This window comes from Athene noctua, chromosome 1 (genome assembly GCF_965140245.1).
Source record: "Athene noctua chromosome 1, bAthNoc1.hap1.1, whole genome shotgun sequence".
NCBI lineage: Eukaryota > Metazoa > Chordata > Aves > Strigiformes > Strigidae > Athene > Athene noctua.
The window spans coordinates 256,763,109-256,780,427 of record NC_134037.1 but is presented as its reverse complement, the minus strand read 5'-3'; the positions used below and the strand labels follow the sequence as shown (position 1 = coordinate 256,780,427).

Genomic DNA, 17,319 nt, shown 5'->3' with positions numbered 1-17,319 from the left:
ATTTCACCCAATTTCTAGCATTTCCTATTTTCCTGCCCATTTAATCAGTCAGTGCTTCAGTGTTTGAATCAGCCAGTGCTTCAGTTGGGTCCCCTGCAAGGTCCTTAGGGCCTGGGGTGCTGGCGGGTATCGGCCACCAGCCCAGCAGCTCATGAGCAAAGGTGGCCTTGAGCAGTGAAACCAGCAGATGGTGCTGCCTCATCTGTCAAGGACCGAGAAAACAAATCCAGCTTTACCTGCTCCTTTTCTTTAGTGCAAAAGCCATAGTTAAACTAGAGATCTACTAGTATATTATAGCACTGGGGAATGATTTACTCTCTCATTATTTCCATGCAAGCAGAAAACCTAGTGGGAGAGCAGTTACTCTGGCAGAGAAGTAACTTTTATTGACATGGTTTATTTTGCTTAGAGAACCTATATAATCTACTCTGACAAAGAAAAACTTTGCTGCCCAGAGCAGAGGTGTTCAGCAGTACCATTAGCTCACCAACATTTTGCATTTATAACTCAGATGAGTTTAGTTCTCCAAATATTAATAATTAGTGCCACTTAACAGTGATTATTGTTTAGCAGGGGTGACAGTGGACACATTCCTGCAGCAAACATTAGCACTGTGGCATCCATACACAGGCACACTGCTACAGAATGGCACCATCATCATTTCTTACTCATGAGGGCATCAGAAGAGCAAGTCTTAAACACAAAATGGACTAGACTAATGGTTGGCGGCTTTGTAACCTTCTGTCTTGCAATGAATCACTCGAGACACTTGCTTCAGCACCAAGGATGAATTCCCTTCATTAGCTCAGAAAACAGTTTGTATCATTTTATTTCCAGACCAGACCATCAGAGTTCAGTGAGTTTAAAAGGGAGTTAATGGGGACGGAACAAGGCACTGAGTGGTCTGCTGCTTCAGTATGAACATGTCAACTCAGACAACTGAAGGATGTACATGAAGGATTTCCTCTTGCTTCTCCCACACTAAATCTCTGCTTTTTAAAGCTGTATTTAGAGTAATGTATTTACCTGGCAAAATGCCATGCCATCAGACTAGAAAATTCCAAGGAATTTAAAGGAACAACAGATAATTGCCTAGTTTTTAGATTTTGCTTTTCATGGGTGTCACATAGCTAGCCCATGCTCATTCTCTGTGTTTTGGTAAATCCATGATCATCAGGACTGCTTGGCTTGACAAGATAACTGGAATACATGTAGACACTTCTATTGCAGATATCTAAACTGTGGAGGAAAGGATTCCACCCTGGCAGTTTGAACTGTAAAGAAGTGGGGAGAGACCAGGGTCTCACAGCTGTCAGCAACACCAAGCTTGTGACATGCAGTAGAATATGAACACCTATGCATACACTCACGCTCACACGCTATCTCCCAGGCTTACTATGCACAGAAGTCCCCAAATCCCCATGTAGGTGGGAGTAGGGAGCTGATCAGAGGGAAAGATTCAGAAGTAGAACAGTTACAGTGTGACAGTGTAAGTGTCAGGTCACAGCATTAGCAACAATAGATGTCTGGAAAGTATTTAAAAGAAAGAAATATCTTGTTTCTCTTGGTCCTGACCCACACAAAATTGCTTTATTACCCTGTGACTGTCAAGAAGTCTGATGGCACAAATACTGGTATCTGCAAACCCATTTAAATGAAAAATACTTGTGGGACATTCAGCAGAGGGATTCATGGTCTTTTCAAAGATGTTACTAGCAGGAATTTGAGAAGTGGGGCATACAGAAGGAAAGGGTGCACAGATTCAGGCAGCAGAGCAGCGAGCATTTTGCAGAGCAGAGCCCTGTGGGACTGGGTGTGCCGTTACTCATCCCCCTGCACTTGCACTGCAGCTCTGACTAACAGCAGGACTCTGTTCAACTCTGCCATTCCTAATCCTCCTCCTCGCTTTCCAATGTGTTTCTAATCCCTCTGCATCTCCCAAACTGCACCTCACTCCCATTACTCAAGTAACAAAGTTACTGTACCTTGGCCTCAGCTTAATATTTTTCTTTGATAATTACAATTTCTGAGCATGGAACAATAGAGCATTTCTATGGAGGAGAGTTCACAGCTGGTTCTTGTAAGGAATTGGCTAATCATTATGTTTCAGTTCTGAAAAGACCACAAAATGAGATGGGGGGGCGTAACTCCTCACCATGAGTTGTGACAAGAAAAAACCAACTACCCTTCAACACGTTGGTCTGTCTGTTTTCCAAAGAGGCTGAATGCTTCTATTGCAGATAACTACTTCCTTAAGTAATCGGCAAGAGCCAGTTTGGCTGGTCTGTATCTGAGGTGAGATATGGAGGGGCACAGAGAGAAGAAAGGAAAATGCTCACAAATCATCCTATCTGTCCAAGACTCAACTGAATGCTCCACATAATATCACAAAATAGCAAGCAGACCTCAGGGGACTCTCTGGGGAGTTCAGAGCAGCAGGACCAGAGAAAAAAAGAGGCATTTAAAACTAAGGTACACTCAGGAAAATGGCCATGTCATAAGAATTAATCTCTGACACTCAGGCACATTCAGAATATTGTAAAACATTAAGGAAAACTCCTTTGAGGTTGATGTTCCACTTGCACTAGTGTAAGAACAAGCCCCAGTAGATGTCAGTGGAGATACACTCGAGCAAAACCCAGGGGAAAGAGCTGCTCCACAGCTGCAAGACACTGCACAGATGGAAAAGACTGCAGCCCAGAGGCACCCATGCCCAGGGACATTATCCTTCCTTCAGGGTGGGGAGAGCAGAGGGGTGAGCAGCTTTGAAATGGAGTTATGGGCAGTGCTGGCATGAGTGTAGCGGGGGAAGTGCTGCCCAGTGTCACTGTCAAGGCTGTCCTGCATGTGACAGCACCCAGTGGCTAAGCAGGGAACATGGGGGGGAAGCAGGGACCCTGCAGATGCTTGGGGGAAGGAATCCCCCCTTGCTGAGGGCTGGCAGTGCCCTGCCACCTGGCCTGGGCGCTGGCTGAGTGGGGCAGAGCATCACCACCATGCCAAATCCTTCTGCTAGCAGCAGCGATGGGAGCACACAGCCACACCGCTGCCCGTTTCTTCACACAGCACCCGTGTGGGTGATTCCCCCTTCTCCACAGTGCACTGGTGGAAGAGATGGCCAAATCCAGACTGATCTTTTATTTTTTACCCTTGCCCCACTGCTTACACATTGCCTCATCAAAACCATGCCAAGATGAGGGCCCAGGGAACGGCAAACACCCGTTTAACAGCTCCAGCAAAGGGCAGCCAAGAAAATATATCTAAGTTTATGGATGCAGAGGAAGCATAGGGCTTTTCCAAATCCTGGTTCACATTAAGAAGTCCCTGCAGCAGTTCTGCCTGTTACTGGAAAGCAGAGTGGAGCTTGTCCAGATCCACTCCAAATACATAATCAAAAGTCAAACACAACCAAGCTGAAGCAAAGAGCTGCCGAAGTGTTTGCAGCTCAAGGTCTTTACCTCCATGGCTGCGGGCTAGTGTTAGCCTTCCTCCCAAAGGGCCTCTATAAGACATTAAGAAAATAAACCTAGAAATGGTGTGGAGCAAGTCAACAAGAACAGCAGTAAAACGCAAAGCATTGATGTTCAGGGAAGGAACTTGGTTTCTCCATGAACAGATTTAGGGACACTGGTGACCCAGAAGAGGCGGTGGTATGGTGAAGAGCTGTCTGATAATGGAGATGCAGAACTCAAAGTAAATTCCTGATGTAGGTCATCTCTAGGTGCCTGATTTTTATCCTTCGACTGTGAAGTGCTTGGACTGTACAGTGCAGTGCCTTAAAAATACGTTGCAGTGCTGGCATGCCACACTGCCCTCCCTGCTGCCTGCACAGAGTGCCAGCCAGCACACAGCACACGGGCTGTGCCAAGGGTCAGACCGAACCCCCTCCTCCCCACAGGCAGAGGCTGCCAGGCAGCTGCCAGCACTTCGCAAGAAAGCATCCCCATCCCCATCGCAGCAGTGGAAGCCCTGTAGATGCTGTTTTATACCAACAAGCAAAAACAGGTCAGAGCACAGCCCTGTTCCCCTGTTTATTTTGTCTCCTTAGCCTGGACTTAAAGATCACAGACAGCTTAACAAAGAGGTGATCATATGCTGTTCTTTGCTGCAGTGTAGAAGCCTCAAGGGAAAATGCAGGAGGCGCTTCTGTTGCAGGGCACAGCAGGTCTGAGAGGGCCTGCTAATGGTGAACCCCTACACGACTGAGAACATCTTCACATCTATCTTCAGGCCGGGTAAATCCCCACAGGGAAAGCGTGCTGCTCAGGAGCTGCCTGGCAGGACATAGCCTGCTTTGTTCTGCAGCAGGGTATCATCCAGCGCTCCCTTCCTATTGTGCTTCCCCCCCTCCTTAGTTTCCTGTGATAATTACTGATGCGTTTTCCACACCAGCTGAAACAACAAAATAAGATATTGTACCATTTTAATCTGCTGAAATTAGTCAATACTGAGCCAAAAACTAGCTTCGCCTGCTTCACACAGCACATGGAAATGAGCCTGCAAAATAGGCCACGTTTGCACATGATTGATTTCTAACTTGCTCAAATGTTTGAAGCTGCTCAGATTTGCGGCGCTGGAGTCAGCCTGTTCCCAGCCTCAGCAGAGGTGTGGGAGCAGTGTTCCTCCAGGCTGAGACACTGCTTCCTGAAGTGTGATGGAAAGGTTATGGAAAGGTTATCTGCTTGGTTAATGAGAAAAGGTGGTTGGTGGGTCAAGAGGTATTTTGAGGCTCATCAGCAGTCACACATACGACAGCAAAGGGGAATCATTGCTCTAATGACTGGGAAAACTCAGAGAGGTTCTGTGAAAGTGATGACCCAGTGCATTGCCTCTGGACTACTTCAGTTGTGGCAGGACTATGGGAATACAAAAGGCTAAGGGTTTTTAATGTGGCTAGTGACTTGGGGTTTCCCACCTTGAAGTGCCTTGAAGAAGTCTCACTGGCACAGTGTAGGTAGGTATTCAGGGTTTTAGAAATCCTGACTGTTTACAGTGTCTCAAACTGCATATGGATATATCCGAAACACTCAGATTGATGGTTCTTTGAGAATGTATCAATGTTATATTCTATCGGGTCTAGTTTTAAAAGACTGCTGAAGATGCCCAGAGCCAGGAGACAGTAGGTTTATGCTTCTGTGCGCTATTCTCTCTGTCCTGCTCATATATGTGCAAGGCTTTTGAATGACATGGTCAGATACAGCTAACTAACATGTTAGAGATTTCTTCATTTTTCTGCGACTCTGACTAAACTTGCAGAACAACTTCTGCTCTTCAGTACTAAGTGACCTATGTCTGAAGAATTCATGTTTGAAATGTGAATATGGAGGGTAACACACTGATCAACCAGGAGAATTAACTTTTCATAGAAAAAATAAGGTTGAAAGAGATGTCTAGGGGTCATCTAGTCCTCTATCTGCTTAAAGCAGGGCTAGCTTCAAAATTAGATTAGACTGCTTAGGGCCTTCTTGAAGGATAAAAGTCCCAAAGCTTTTCTGCATAACTTGTCCCAGTGTTCAACCACTCTCATAGTGAATAATGTTTCTGTTACATCTGATCAGATAACTGAAGCATGATACTGAAGGATCTCTGTTGCAGCATAGATTCCAGCTCAGCAAGACGAGTCAACCAATTCCAATCACAGGTCGATATGTTTGATCCCACTTTGCTTAGCCCAGGCACAAACTCCTGCTGCTTCTTTGGTTACTCAGTGGACATCTTTGAAGGCTGTGTTGGAATTAGATAGTGTCTTTACCACACGGACAGTGAGGTACGTGCCACACAGAGCCTTAGTCCCATGCTGAGAGCCTTATGTGTGCAAATTTACAGGGTTTCTATTGGCTCCTGCCTATTTAGCAGGGATTATTCAGTAGACGAAGTCCATGAGACCTGATGAGATGCATCTAAGGATGATGAGATTCGTAGCCAATAGCATTACCAAGTCATTCTTCAAAAGGTTTTGGTAACTGGGGAGATTCCCAATTCCTGAAAAAAGACAAATGTCACACCCATCTTCAGAAGGGTCAGAAGAAGGATCCAGGGAATTTTAGCTTAGTCACCCTAACCTCAGTACCTGGGGATTACAAAGCAAGTCTTCTAGAAGGTACATCCAGGAACATGAAGGTGACTGAGAACAGTATGGATCTCCCAGGGCAAATCATGCCCAACCAACTCGGTTGCCTTCTATGATGAGACAACTGGCTATGTGGACAAGGAGAGGGCAGAAGGTGTTGCTTTCCTTGAGCTGCTAAGGCCTTTAAAATAATCTCCCAAAGCATCCTTGTAGACAAACTGGAGAGATACAGACTGAACAAGTGGAGTATCAAGTGGGTGAAAATGTGGCTGGGCTGCTAGGTTCACAGGCTTCTGGTCAGTGGTACAAAGAGGCTGATACTATTTAAGTTTTATTAACAACCTGGATGATAAAACAGAGTTCACCCCCAGCAAGTTCAGGGATGATTACAATTTGGGGGCAGTGATCGATACACTGGTGGGTGTAACTGTCATTCACAGGGATCTCAGCTGGCTGGAGAAACGGGCTCAGGAAAACCTCATGAAGGTCACCAAAGGCAAATGCAAAGTCCTGCAGCTTTACAGAAGAAGACTTGGGGGTAATAGTGGACAAGTTGAAGATGAGCCAGCAATGCATCCTTGTGGCACAGAAGGCCAACAGCCTGCTAGACTGTGTCAACAGAAGTCTACTCAGCAGGTCAAGGAAAGTGATCATTTCTTTGTATTTCAGCACTTTTGAGGTCACCTCTAGACTAGCATCTCCAGTTCAGGGCTCTCAGCACAAGCAATATATTGACAAACTGGAGCAAGTTCAGAGGAGGGCCATAAATATGACCAGGGTGTACAAACAGGAGTGAGGGACCTGGGTTTGAATAGGCTGGAGAAGATTTAAAAGGGCATCTAATTTCTATCCACAAGTACTTACTGACTGTTTGTAAAGAAGCCAGATTCTTCTCAGAGTTGCACAGCAAAAGGATGACAGACAATGAACACAAGTTGCATCTAGTGGAATTCCAATTAGATATAAGGGGAAAAAATACACAAGGAAGATGAGAAAACTTTGGAAGAGGTAGCACAAAGAGACAATCCACCCTTGCAGATACTGAAAATTATTTGGCTGGACAAGGCTCTGAGGAACCTGATCTAATGTCAAAGTTGGATCTAAGTTTGAAATAACCTTTTATTTGAGTGAGGGCTGGGTGATGCCCAGAGGTCCCTTCCAAACTAACCTCTTCAGTGATTTAATATATTTTCTTGTACGAAGCAGGAAGCCAGAGATGCCTGTCTCAGGGATTCACAAGACTTGACACCTTTGTAAAACTACTTTCTGTTTATCACCGTGCACAGTTAAGTGGAGCAAAGTTACAGCAGGAAGAGAAAGAGCAGGGTCTAAAGCTTCCTCCAATTTCATATGTGCTACTCCGCCTGCCCTAGTACTTTACTGAGAAAAAGGAAGAAGTGACAATCAATTTTCTCCTGTAGAGCTGAAATTGAAGCTGTTGCCCCTTGCATGAACCCAGAGAGAGCTGGGAAAGGACTGATGTCATCACCGCCATAGAGGAAGGAGAAGCACTCCCTTAATGGGGAGCTCCCACGCGTGGGCACTGCGAGCCAGCTCCTGCTAGCTCCCAGGCTGATGTCTTTCAGAGTGAGAGCAATCACCTCGTCCGGTTTGTGGTACCTGGCAGGCATCCCACTCAGCATCAGCAGGCTGGCTCAAACTGGAAGGGGTCTGAGTCACGTCACTTCTGTGGGGTTAGGATGGATTTGGCAATACAGTAAGTTGTGTGACAAAAAAAAAAAGTAGGTGTTAGTGTTTTAAACTGCTTGCTGTTTGTGTAGGCCCTGGGGCAGCAAAAGGGAGGCCTAAGGGAGATTAAGTGAAGCAATTTATACTTTCTTCCCACATCCCATGTGTGTGTGTGTGTGTTGGCACATTGCATTCAGAGTCCCACTAACCAATGGGCAATGAGTTTAAATGAGCATAGCTCAGGACTGATCTAACTTGCACTGTTTGTGCCTAAAATGTGTTTTTAAATCAATAAACTTAAAATAATGCCAACTCAGAAGCTGGAATAATTCAGGCTTCAGGAGGTCTGTTCTTGCCTGACTTGAGTGAAATGAATCAGGCCTGCTTAAACAAGGTTTTGTATAATTCTCATTAATAACCTAAAACACAATTTGCATTGAACTCTCACACTTTTTAAAAGTAGGCAAGTCATGAAACAGCAGCACATTAGAAAAGACAGAGCCTGAGGCAAAACCAAAGAACAGGGGAGTGTAAGTGAGATACTGGCACTTCCTACCTTCCTCATATCATCTGGGGACACACAGGGGTTTATCAGGGTGGGTAGATCAGACTGCTCATCCCAGCTGAAACTCCATTAACTTCTGACATGACTCTAAGACAGAGTAACTGATCAGTTACGTCAGCCTCCGAAAGGTCCCCCAAACTGATTCCTGACTATGACCATGGCTTGGAATCCCTTTTTCTTTCTGATAGCTACATAAAAAAAATTGAGAATATAAGGGAGTTTAGTTAGAGGTAAAAATCCTATTGTTTTAACAGGTGGGACTCTTGGGAAGTTTTCAGGGGACTTGACATCTCCCACGCACTGTGACAGACATCTAAGTGGGGAGAAGGAGACAAAGTCCATTTTATGGCAATGCCATTTAACAGCATCCTCCTAGATGTGGCTTGCCTCTCTGAGGGAGTAATTCCCAGGAACTGTCTGGGGCATTTGGCTATGACCTATGGCCAAAAAACCACTATAAAATAGTCTCCTGCTTCCCACTCAGAATTTTTGGTTTTGCTTTAATATCCTCTTTCTCTTCTCTCTCTCGAAGAAACCATTCCAATTCACCAAGAAACCTTTCCTTCATTCCAGTTCCATCAAGAAAACCTGCATCCAGGCCCACAGATCTGCCACATTGCCTGGTCTCTTTTCCTTTCAGCTGCTGAATCCCCTTCAACTGCAGAGAAAGCAACTAATCCAAAATAAATCTTTATATCAGTGGTTTTTTATTATGGGCCCATTCAAGACTTCCATTCAAAAATGTATCTCCTGTTTCTGTGCTCCTCTCTCCACTGAAAGCTTTTGTGGGTGGCAAGAACACCTAATGAGTCGTCTTGTACAGGAGAACCTATCTCACCTTTTCTGAAATGCCTTAAGCTGCTCTACTTCCAAATTCTCTTCATGAAAGTGTCTTTGAGCAGGATTATGCATCCCGTCACACCAAATATATTCCCACAAGCCAGGGGCTTACTCTCTCTTGTGCCATGACAGATATGAACAAGCTGTTACACACACTGGCCAAGTATTGCTAGATGGGTAGCAGATGCAGAAATAGTGCTAGAAAGTCTACTCACAAAAGAACAAGCATTCTGTGAAAAATGTCACTGGCTCATTCAAGTACAAGTGAGGATAAGCCCAACTAACTGCATATAATTAAATCAACAAACTTTGGAAATTTCCGCGTGTTGCAAGCAGGACTAGACAAAAGAAGAAAAGATAAAGGGACTCACAGGAGAAGAACTGGTTATTTGTAATTACTTGGGAAGATCTTGTCCCAGTGAGATGGGCAAACAGCCCTTCCAATGGTTTAAACCAAAGTCAGCACCAGACCAGGATGCCACCAATATGCAGCTTGCATCCCTCTGAGCATTTGAGCAATTCTGCTGACCGCTGAGCCTCGCAGGGCCTGGGAGACAAGGTAGTTATAGCCCCAGCTTTGCTGCTGTAATTTCTCTTTGGTGCTCAAAGAGTTACATTAATCATTCTAGGAGAGAACGTATCTGTTCTCAGATTACCGTGGAGTTAGCATCCATGGAGGGAAAAGACGCTTGTCTACCTTTTCGTTTGTGCATGTACTAAGAAGCATAACAATAGAGGAACAATGCCAGGATCAGCTAATGACCACTGGCTCATGGAAACTGAAAGCCTTGCATAACTGTTAAAACGTCACCATTGTTTTAGCTAAAATCTAGAAAATCAATGGAACTCTCTAAATTACCTTAATAATCTAAAGCACATGATCCATTTTCTCCCCTGAATAACATTTCTGCAGCGAACAGCAAAATTCCTAAAAACAATGGAGACTCACTTTTCAACTTAGACTGCTCTGCTCTTGTTTATATTTTTAAATGCTTATGTGCAAACTCTAAAATTTATGACACATCTGAGTATAGGATAATAAACAGTCTCGTGATCTTAATCACCTTTCCTCATGACAAGGTGAAGGTTAAATTTGCATTTTCCTAACAGTACTTACCCTGAATGTCATCATTGAATGTACAGTATCTGTTGCGGTATTTATTGAGGAGACGAAAAGCATTAGCATTTGCAAAATCTTCAAACTGGATCAGACAATTCATGCCATACCTGCAAGTTAAAGCATAATTAAAAATGGATAAAAATATTTCCACAACATAGGATAATATATACATCTTTTATCAGGACAATGTAGCTAGGGACGCTGGTGCACAGATACAAGTATCGTAAGTGAAATATATCACAAACAGGATCACACCCTTCCCAAGGTCCATACACTCAGAAATGTGGAGTCACCAAGTATAAATTGTATTCATAATTCAAGGAGCTTCTTAATATGTATGCCTATATACTTATATATATATATGTACCTATGCATATTTGGACTACTGGTATGACAAATTTTCAATGATGTATTTACTAAGGAGCTTCTCCAAGTGAAGGAGATGCTCTTTTGCAATGGATATTCCAACTGCTATGTTGCAATACAGCAGATCTGACTGAAAAGGGAACATCAGTTAAAGGGACACCAACAAGTGCCCACTTCAACTGTAGGTGACCAAGAGATGAGAAGAAAACTGCTTGTAGGATCCCATGGACTGTGGTGTGATTTCATAGCCACATTTTTGTGCTTTGGAAATGTTTCTTTCCACTGAGTTGCTTTGCAGGAAACCAGCACGCAATGACAGCTAGTGACCCGTAGAGTCAAAAGGCAGGAAATAATTGCAGACTTTCCGTAATTGTCCAGTAATATCAGGGCAAGTGTGCAGATTCTAAAAACTGGGTAATATTCAGGCTGCTTCATATCCATACACTTCCAATAGGTTGCATTAAAGCTTTGTAAATAAAATCTAAAAGGGCTTTAAGTAGTCTTTTCTGTCACGTAAATGGGATAGGGCAGTGGGAGAAGCTTGGGGAATGAGTAATGCAACTATTAGCAACCTCTGGGCTGCAGGCAGGTGAAAGGACTCTAAATAGCTGCACTGTGTTGGAGACCTGAGCCTCTCTGGGACTGTAAGCAGTGCAGAGGCAGCATCACCTTACATACCTTCCATTTAGACTTTCCTCCTTTGCCACTGAAATCTGAGTTAGGGGATACCCCTGTTTTAAACTAGAAATTGATACTGGATAAAACATGCTTCATTTGAGAACCGTGGCTCCTGTCATGAAAAACACTTTTCATGGCACTTGCAGTGCAAGCAGTCGGGCTCTCCTGGAAGGGCCTTGAATTTTTTATTATTTTCAATTTCAAGTTTGTCTGTCAGCAAGGAGACAATGATAAGCACATGCATTGTGCTCCTTTATTTCTCAGTCATGAGAAACTCTTGCTTCATGAGCCCTCTGGTCTCAAAAAGGGAAAAGGGCTGGCTCTTACACTTGCTTCACATTCTCTGTACTTGCTTTTAGAAAAGGACCACAATGGGGACAGACTTTTTAGCAGGGCCTGTTGCAATAGGACAAGGGGTAATGGTTTTAAACTAAAGGAGGGTAGATTCAGACTAGATAGAAGGAAGAAATGTTTTATGATGAGGGTGGTGAGACACTGGCACAGGTTGCCCAGAGAGGCGGTAGATGCCCCATCCCTGGAAACACTGGTCAGGTTGGACGGGGCTCTGAGCCACCCGATCAAGTTGAAGATGTCCCTGCTCATTGCAGGGGGGTTGGACTAGATGACCTCTAAGGGTTCCTTCCAACCTAAACTGTTCTATGATTCTATGAATGATTTGAGAGCTGCGTATGACTCTCTTAGATCCAAAAAGCTTGGATTCAACTCAGTGCCTTGCTCCAGTGAAGTGTCCCAATATCCTACTAAGCTTAATATTTGCAAAATAATAATAATACTATCTGCAAAAAATTCAGTGAAATATTGGAGTCTGTTGAATCAAAGACATAGAAGCTGTAACTTTTCTGTGGGGTCTGCGTACAGTGTCATCCCCAGAGGCAAGTGTCACTGCTCCTGTCACCGAAGAACAGCAGAACGGTTCACGTCCACCTTAGAGAGCCATGTATCCAGAGATCCCTGACTGTGTACAGCACAGCTCCCTGCCAGAGCGTGATGCTGTTTCTTTTCCCCTGGGCACCTCTCAGCTCTCTTCAGCTTCTTTGGTGATGCAGGGAATGGATGTGGCACACCTGTGAGAGAGGACATGCCATAGCAGGTGTTCTTCTTCCCAGCTAATGTGGAATTCAATGACTGAGGGCATCTTCAAATTATCTCATGTGCAGTCTGGGTACCCTTCTACCACCTGGGTACCATCAGAGATGAACTACCATGCCCAGTCCTCACTGTATGAAGACCCCCCAATCTCTCCTGAAAGAGAATACAGTGCAGAGGGGTTAAAAATTGCTTTCAACATTAGTCTGTATTTATTGTGCGCCATGTGATAGCTCCTACTTTATGAAGTAGACTTCTCACTCTGCAACATTAGAGTCCAGTGAGCCCTCTCTAGGCAAGCAGATGCCAGCGTGACTGGTCACACTGGCCAGAAAGGCAGCAACTTCTCTTGTTACTGTGCTGAAAGGAGCCCTGTGCAGTATGTTTGTTGTAGCTATACCACAACTCTCACCCTGGATATGGAGGCTGAGGCATGGATTTTCTAGGAGGACAACAGGTTTTGAAATTCAGCAGGATCTAGATGCTCAGATGCTCAGATGGGGAAAATCCAGCTTGCCATACTTCAAAAGGAAAAAAGCCCTAGAAAAAGGACTGGACAATTGCTCCCATTGGTTTTGTCACTTTGAACAGGACCAATTCTTTCCTGCACCCAATACGACAGAAATTTTGCATTTCTTTTTATAAAATGTTTTTTATACATTTTAAACAATCCCAGTGTGCTGCTAAGTTACAAGTACAAGTTACACTGATTATTTGAGGGACAGACTGCCTCCCCACTGCAGATTCTGACAGCTGTCAAGGAGATAGCCAGTATCAAAATTTCTTCTCAAATGCTGAGCAACACTGAAAAGCAACAGATGAAGATTCCCAAATCTCCTTTTCTGTGTAAATTCTTGGAAGTAAAAATGAACACTGGATATCCAAGTAATTTGTGCAAATAAACATTATGAAAAGTGCCTGTGAAAATCAGTTTTCTAATGGACAATCCTCTTACCCATCGTTTGAATGTGTAAGGAAAACATGGCTAAGAGGGAGATGACACATCATCCAGAACATCTGCTAACACCTCACAGCAAAGAATTAGCAAATCTTTAAGCAACTTCAGTTGCTATAGAAACTGTTTCTCTAACACCAGTCTTATTATTATTTGTATCACTGAGGAAGTAACATTACTGACTTGCTTAATAAAATCAATGATCTCAACCAGCATTAATGTATGTGTGACCAGCTCTCCAAAGAGCATAGGGTAGGTGGGTGGGTTTCCCTGACTACAGACTCAAATTTGCAAGAGTATGAACCTGAACATTTTTTTCTCTTTTGAGCACAGAGTTCTTTCTTCATATTTGTGGTCTGCAGCATGAGCTAGTGCACAGTCACTTCTACCTATTTTTGTCTTTGATGATTTTTTATTAAGAAGAGCACAAGGAAAATATGGTGGCCCACAAACACTTCATTTCTCTTCCTGCCCCTCAGTATGACAGGACAGTGATGGAATGCAAACTCTTTTCACTGAGCTGTTTTTTTTTGTTCTCTGCAATATGTCCACTGAGCTTTTTAAAGCATAAACCACATTTTTGAGCCTATGTGAATCTTTGCATAACATGGGAACTAAAGTTTTCATTAATAAAGACCACAAATTGGTCATGGCAAGACCCTAAGACTGGATGCTTTAAATGAAAGAACCAAATATTTCAGATTCACAGTTAAAGAGGAGAATCTCAGGATGATGATCCTAGTCCTCAAGGACTACCCACCTTACTGGGGTTTTGAAATAACTTTAAAGAACTTGTGCTGCTCAAAGTCACTGAAATTAAACATGAATTAGGCAGCTGACACACCGAGCCATCTTAGATCTCCACCAGTTAATGCTTACTGCTCTTTCCTAACAGGGCTTTGGTGGCTGCGTGCAATGCTCCGTTTTAGGATGACCTGAGCAGCCTAAGGATAAATACTCCTTAGCAAGGAGTATGAACAAAAGAGCTACTGAGGCCATTTGCAGTAACATCCTTGTGAGTATCAACATGATGACTCAGTTCTACTGTTCTTCCTCCACAGCACATTAACTCAAGATTCATGTAACCTGTTTCATCCCAAAGGAATTCAGAGCACTCTACAAAGAGTATTTGGATAGCATCCAAAAGGAAAATGTAGCCAACTTGGGACTGGAGCACGGAAGCGCTTTAATATGCAACAATGCTAAATATAAAATCCAGCTCAGGAGAGAAGGTGGAGAATAGTTATTACTGCAGAGGGAAAGGGTGGCCAGAAAGCTGCTACTTGTACTGGAATTCAGCCAACAAAAAACAGTGCAGAATGGGATTTCTTCTACTACCTTTACATGTCTAAAAGTTGGCTGTGTAATGCCTAGCTAGACAACTCTGGCTGCCTTCTCAGACAATGGAGAAAATGAGGCATGTCCAATACCACCTTCTTTGAACTAGTCTGGGTGGAAAATGGAAGTAGATAACATCTCTGGAGATGCCTCTTTCTCAACTGTCTCTGTGAAGATAAAGGTGACCAACTTAAATTTACATGTCTAACTTTAGACACTTAGGAGAGATAATCTAATGTTAACTAATTATCACAGCTGGTTAGGAAGTTCTTAACTGTATGTCATGCACCCTAAGTCAGTGGCTTATCACCTTTCAACTTCAAGGCTTTGCTGTCCTTCAAAGCCTGTAATTTTTTTGTTGATCTTTATAGAAATTGCCCTGTTCCATCTCTTGTTTATGGTATCCAAGTGGTCCCCTTTCAGAGTACATGGAAATACTTCAGGATGGAATGAAATATACTGGCCAGTCTCCCTCCCCATCACAATATTTTAAAAATGAAAACTGGATTTTGACAAAACCGATTTTGTACAATTACTGTGTTTCATTGGAAACACTGTAGTTTCCATTAAGAAACCAAAATTAATGATTTCTTGTTCGTGAAATAATTTTTAGTGAGGTATGCTTTTGTCTAACCAACTAAGAAATTTTGCTGTTTAACTTGTGAGGTGAATGCATCCCCAGTTAGTACACACCAAAGCACGTACACCATCCTTGCCATCTATAGGTGCAGGATGCCTCTTCTTAGAAAAAGTGATTGTAAAGTGATTATTTGAACAAGGAGTTCTGAAGATCCCCTCTGCCACATTTAAATATCCTTAGATTTGTGGCTAGAACTGAGGGTGGCACTGCAGAGAGACCTTGCAAACTGCTGTGGTAGGAAGAGGCTCCTGAGGTCAGGCTGCTTGGCACGTTGCCAGTTCTCACAGATTCTTCCATGCTTCCACCGATCCATGTGGCTCATCTCCTAACTTTCAGCTCAGAGCCTGAAGGAGAGTTTGAAGCCAAGAGCAGCAGGACTGAATGTTTTCCAGTCCAGGAAAAGCATGGCCAGTTAAGGTTGGCTCCCTCCACTAATCTCATCCTGACTGTCAATGACTCATCTTCTCTAGAGCATTCTATCATCTTCTTGGCATCTAGGACATTAGTAGTTAAACACCCAGGATCTAATTGCCTTTATCTAAAAAAGAAAGCTCAAATGTAGACTATCAGGATTTCAGACTGATAAGGTACATTGAAACAGAGCAAGGGCCCATCTCCAGTTTGGTTTCTTCCATGCCCCAGTTCCTTCCTTTCCTTTCAAAAAGGGAAGGTTTTTGGGTTTTGACATTCTGGTTTTGGATTCAAAGCTGTTCCCATTCCTCTTGGACACACTGTGTGCATTTCTAGGGATCTCTGCAGTCCTATGTCTCTTTGTGGAACTGGAGATTTCCCCTTAGTGTGAGTAATTCTTAACATTTGCAGGCTATGGAAAAAGATGCTTTGACAGTTAATTTCTCTACCTCTCTGACAGAGGTGGTTTTGAAAGAATTCAGAGATGCTGTATAGAAACGGGGAGACACTATAACAACAAAATCTTTTATGGTCAAAAAATATTATCCAGGTTAATGTCTTAACACCCACCCCTCAACCACTACAACACATTCACACTTTTCATCAAAAATTAAACCTTTTGGAGTTATAAGCCAATCTGCTGTACTGTTGTGTTGTATGGCAGGTTAATGTCAGGTGCAAACTCTGATATCCTTTGCTGAAGACTCTGTGTACTTTTTTTCCAATAAAACACTGATTTCTCTCTAAAAACTGTTCCTCACTTCTGTCCTCATGTTATCAGAGCTACAATAGCACGAATACTGATACTTGTAACTGGTGACCCTACAAGAGTCATTATTTAATACCGTCACCTTGTCTTCTGGTTCACTGCTGGCTTCCAGACCATGATCTGGGAACCCTGTTCTCTACCATTTCTGGAATTAATTTAGCTATTTTATAGATTTTTCAGTTCTTCCTCATCAAAAATCACTGGTCTTTAACAGTAAAGATTATATTGCTGTCTTATTAGTTTGCAAAAACCTTTCTGTAAAAGTAGCCTCACTGGGAAATGCTTTATAGAATGGTCCCAGATACTCACTTTAGTCTGATTTCCAGTCCTTGCCTAACAAATTTTGCACAAACAGTATTTGTAATGAAATAATATACTATTGATTAAAATAATAGTATAAGACTGTCAACCTAATGAAAGGTGACTCTAGGAGTTAAACACATTTTTACAACTCTGTTGTAAAACTTACCACTCAAAAATCTTTATTAAAAAATTATTCCGTTTCCTGGAACACAAAGAGGCATAGGATTCACTCTTTGTTTATCACTGTACTGTTCTGGTACTGTTACTATCAACCTAGAGCTACAGTGACTCTCTGGGCTGTGATAACAGGAAAGATGTTGTTAGTAAAGTCTGTATCCCCTGTAGAGGATGATACACATCAATCTTGGATGTGCACAAAGTGTGGAACAAAAGAGTGTGAATCCCAGAGGAGGAAGGCAGATGTTTTCCTGATCACATTGCTTTTAGCTTCTTTATTCAGGAGACTTC

The 17,319-nt window shown here is 43.1% G+C and overlaps 1 protein-coding gene across 2 annotated transcripts in view; it reads right to left on the bottom strand.

Moving 5' to 3' along the window:
- The window catches only part of ME3 (malic enzyme 3), a 131,366-nt gene that overhangs the window by 7,758 nt on the left and 106,289 nt on the right, over positions 1 to 17,319 (bottom strand). For both annotated transcript variants that reach the window (XM_074932642.1, XM_074932651.1), the window contains exon 7: positions 10,282 to 10,391. In XM_074932642.1, the coding sequence (XP_074788743.1) occupies positions 10,282 to 10,391 (110 nt within the window). The remainder of the gene's footprint in view (positions 1 to 10,281; positions 10,392 to 17,319) is intronic.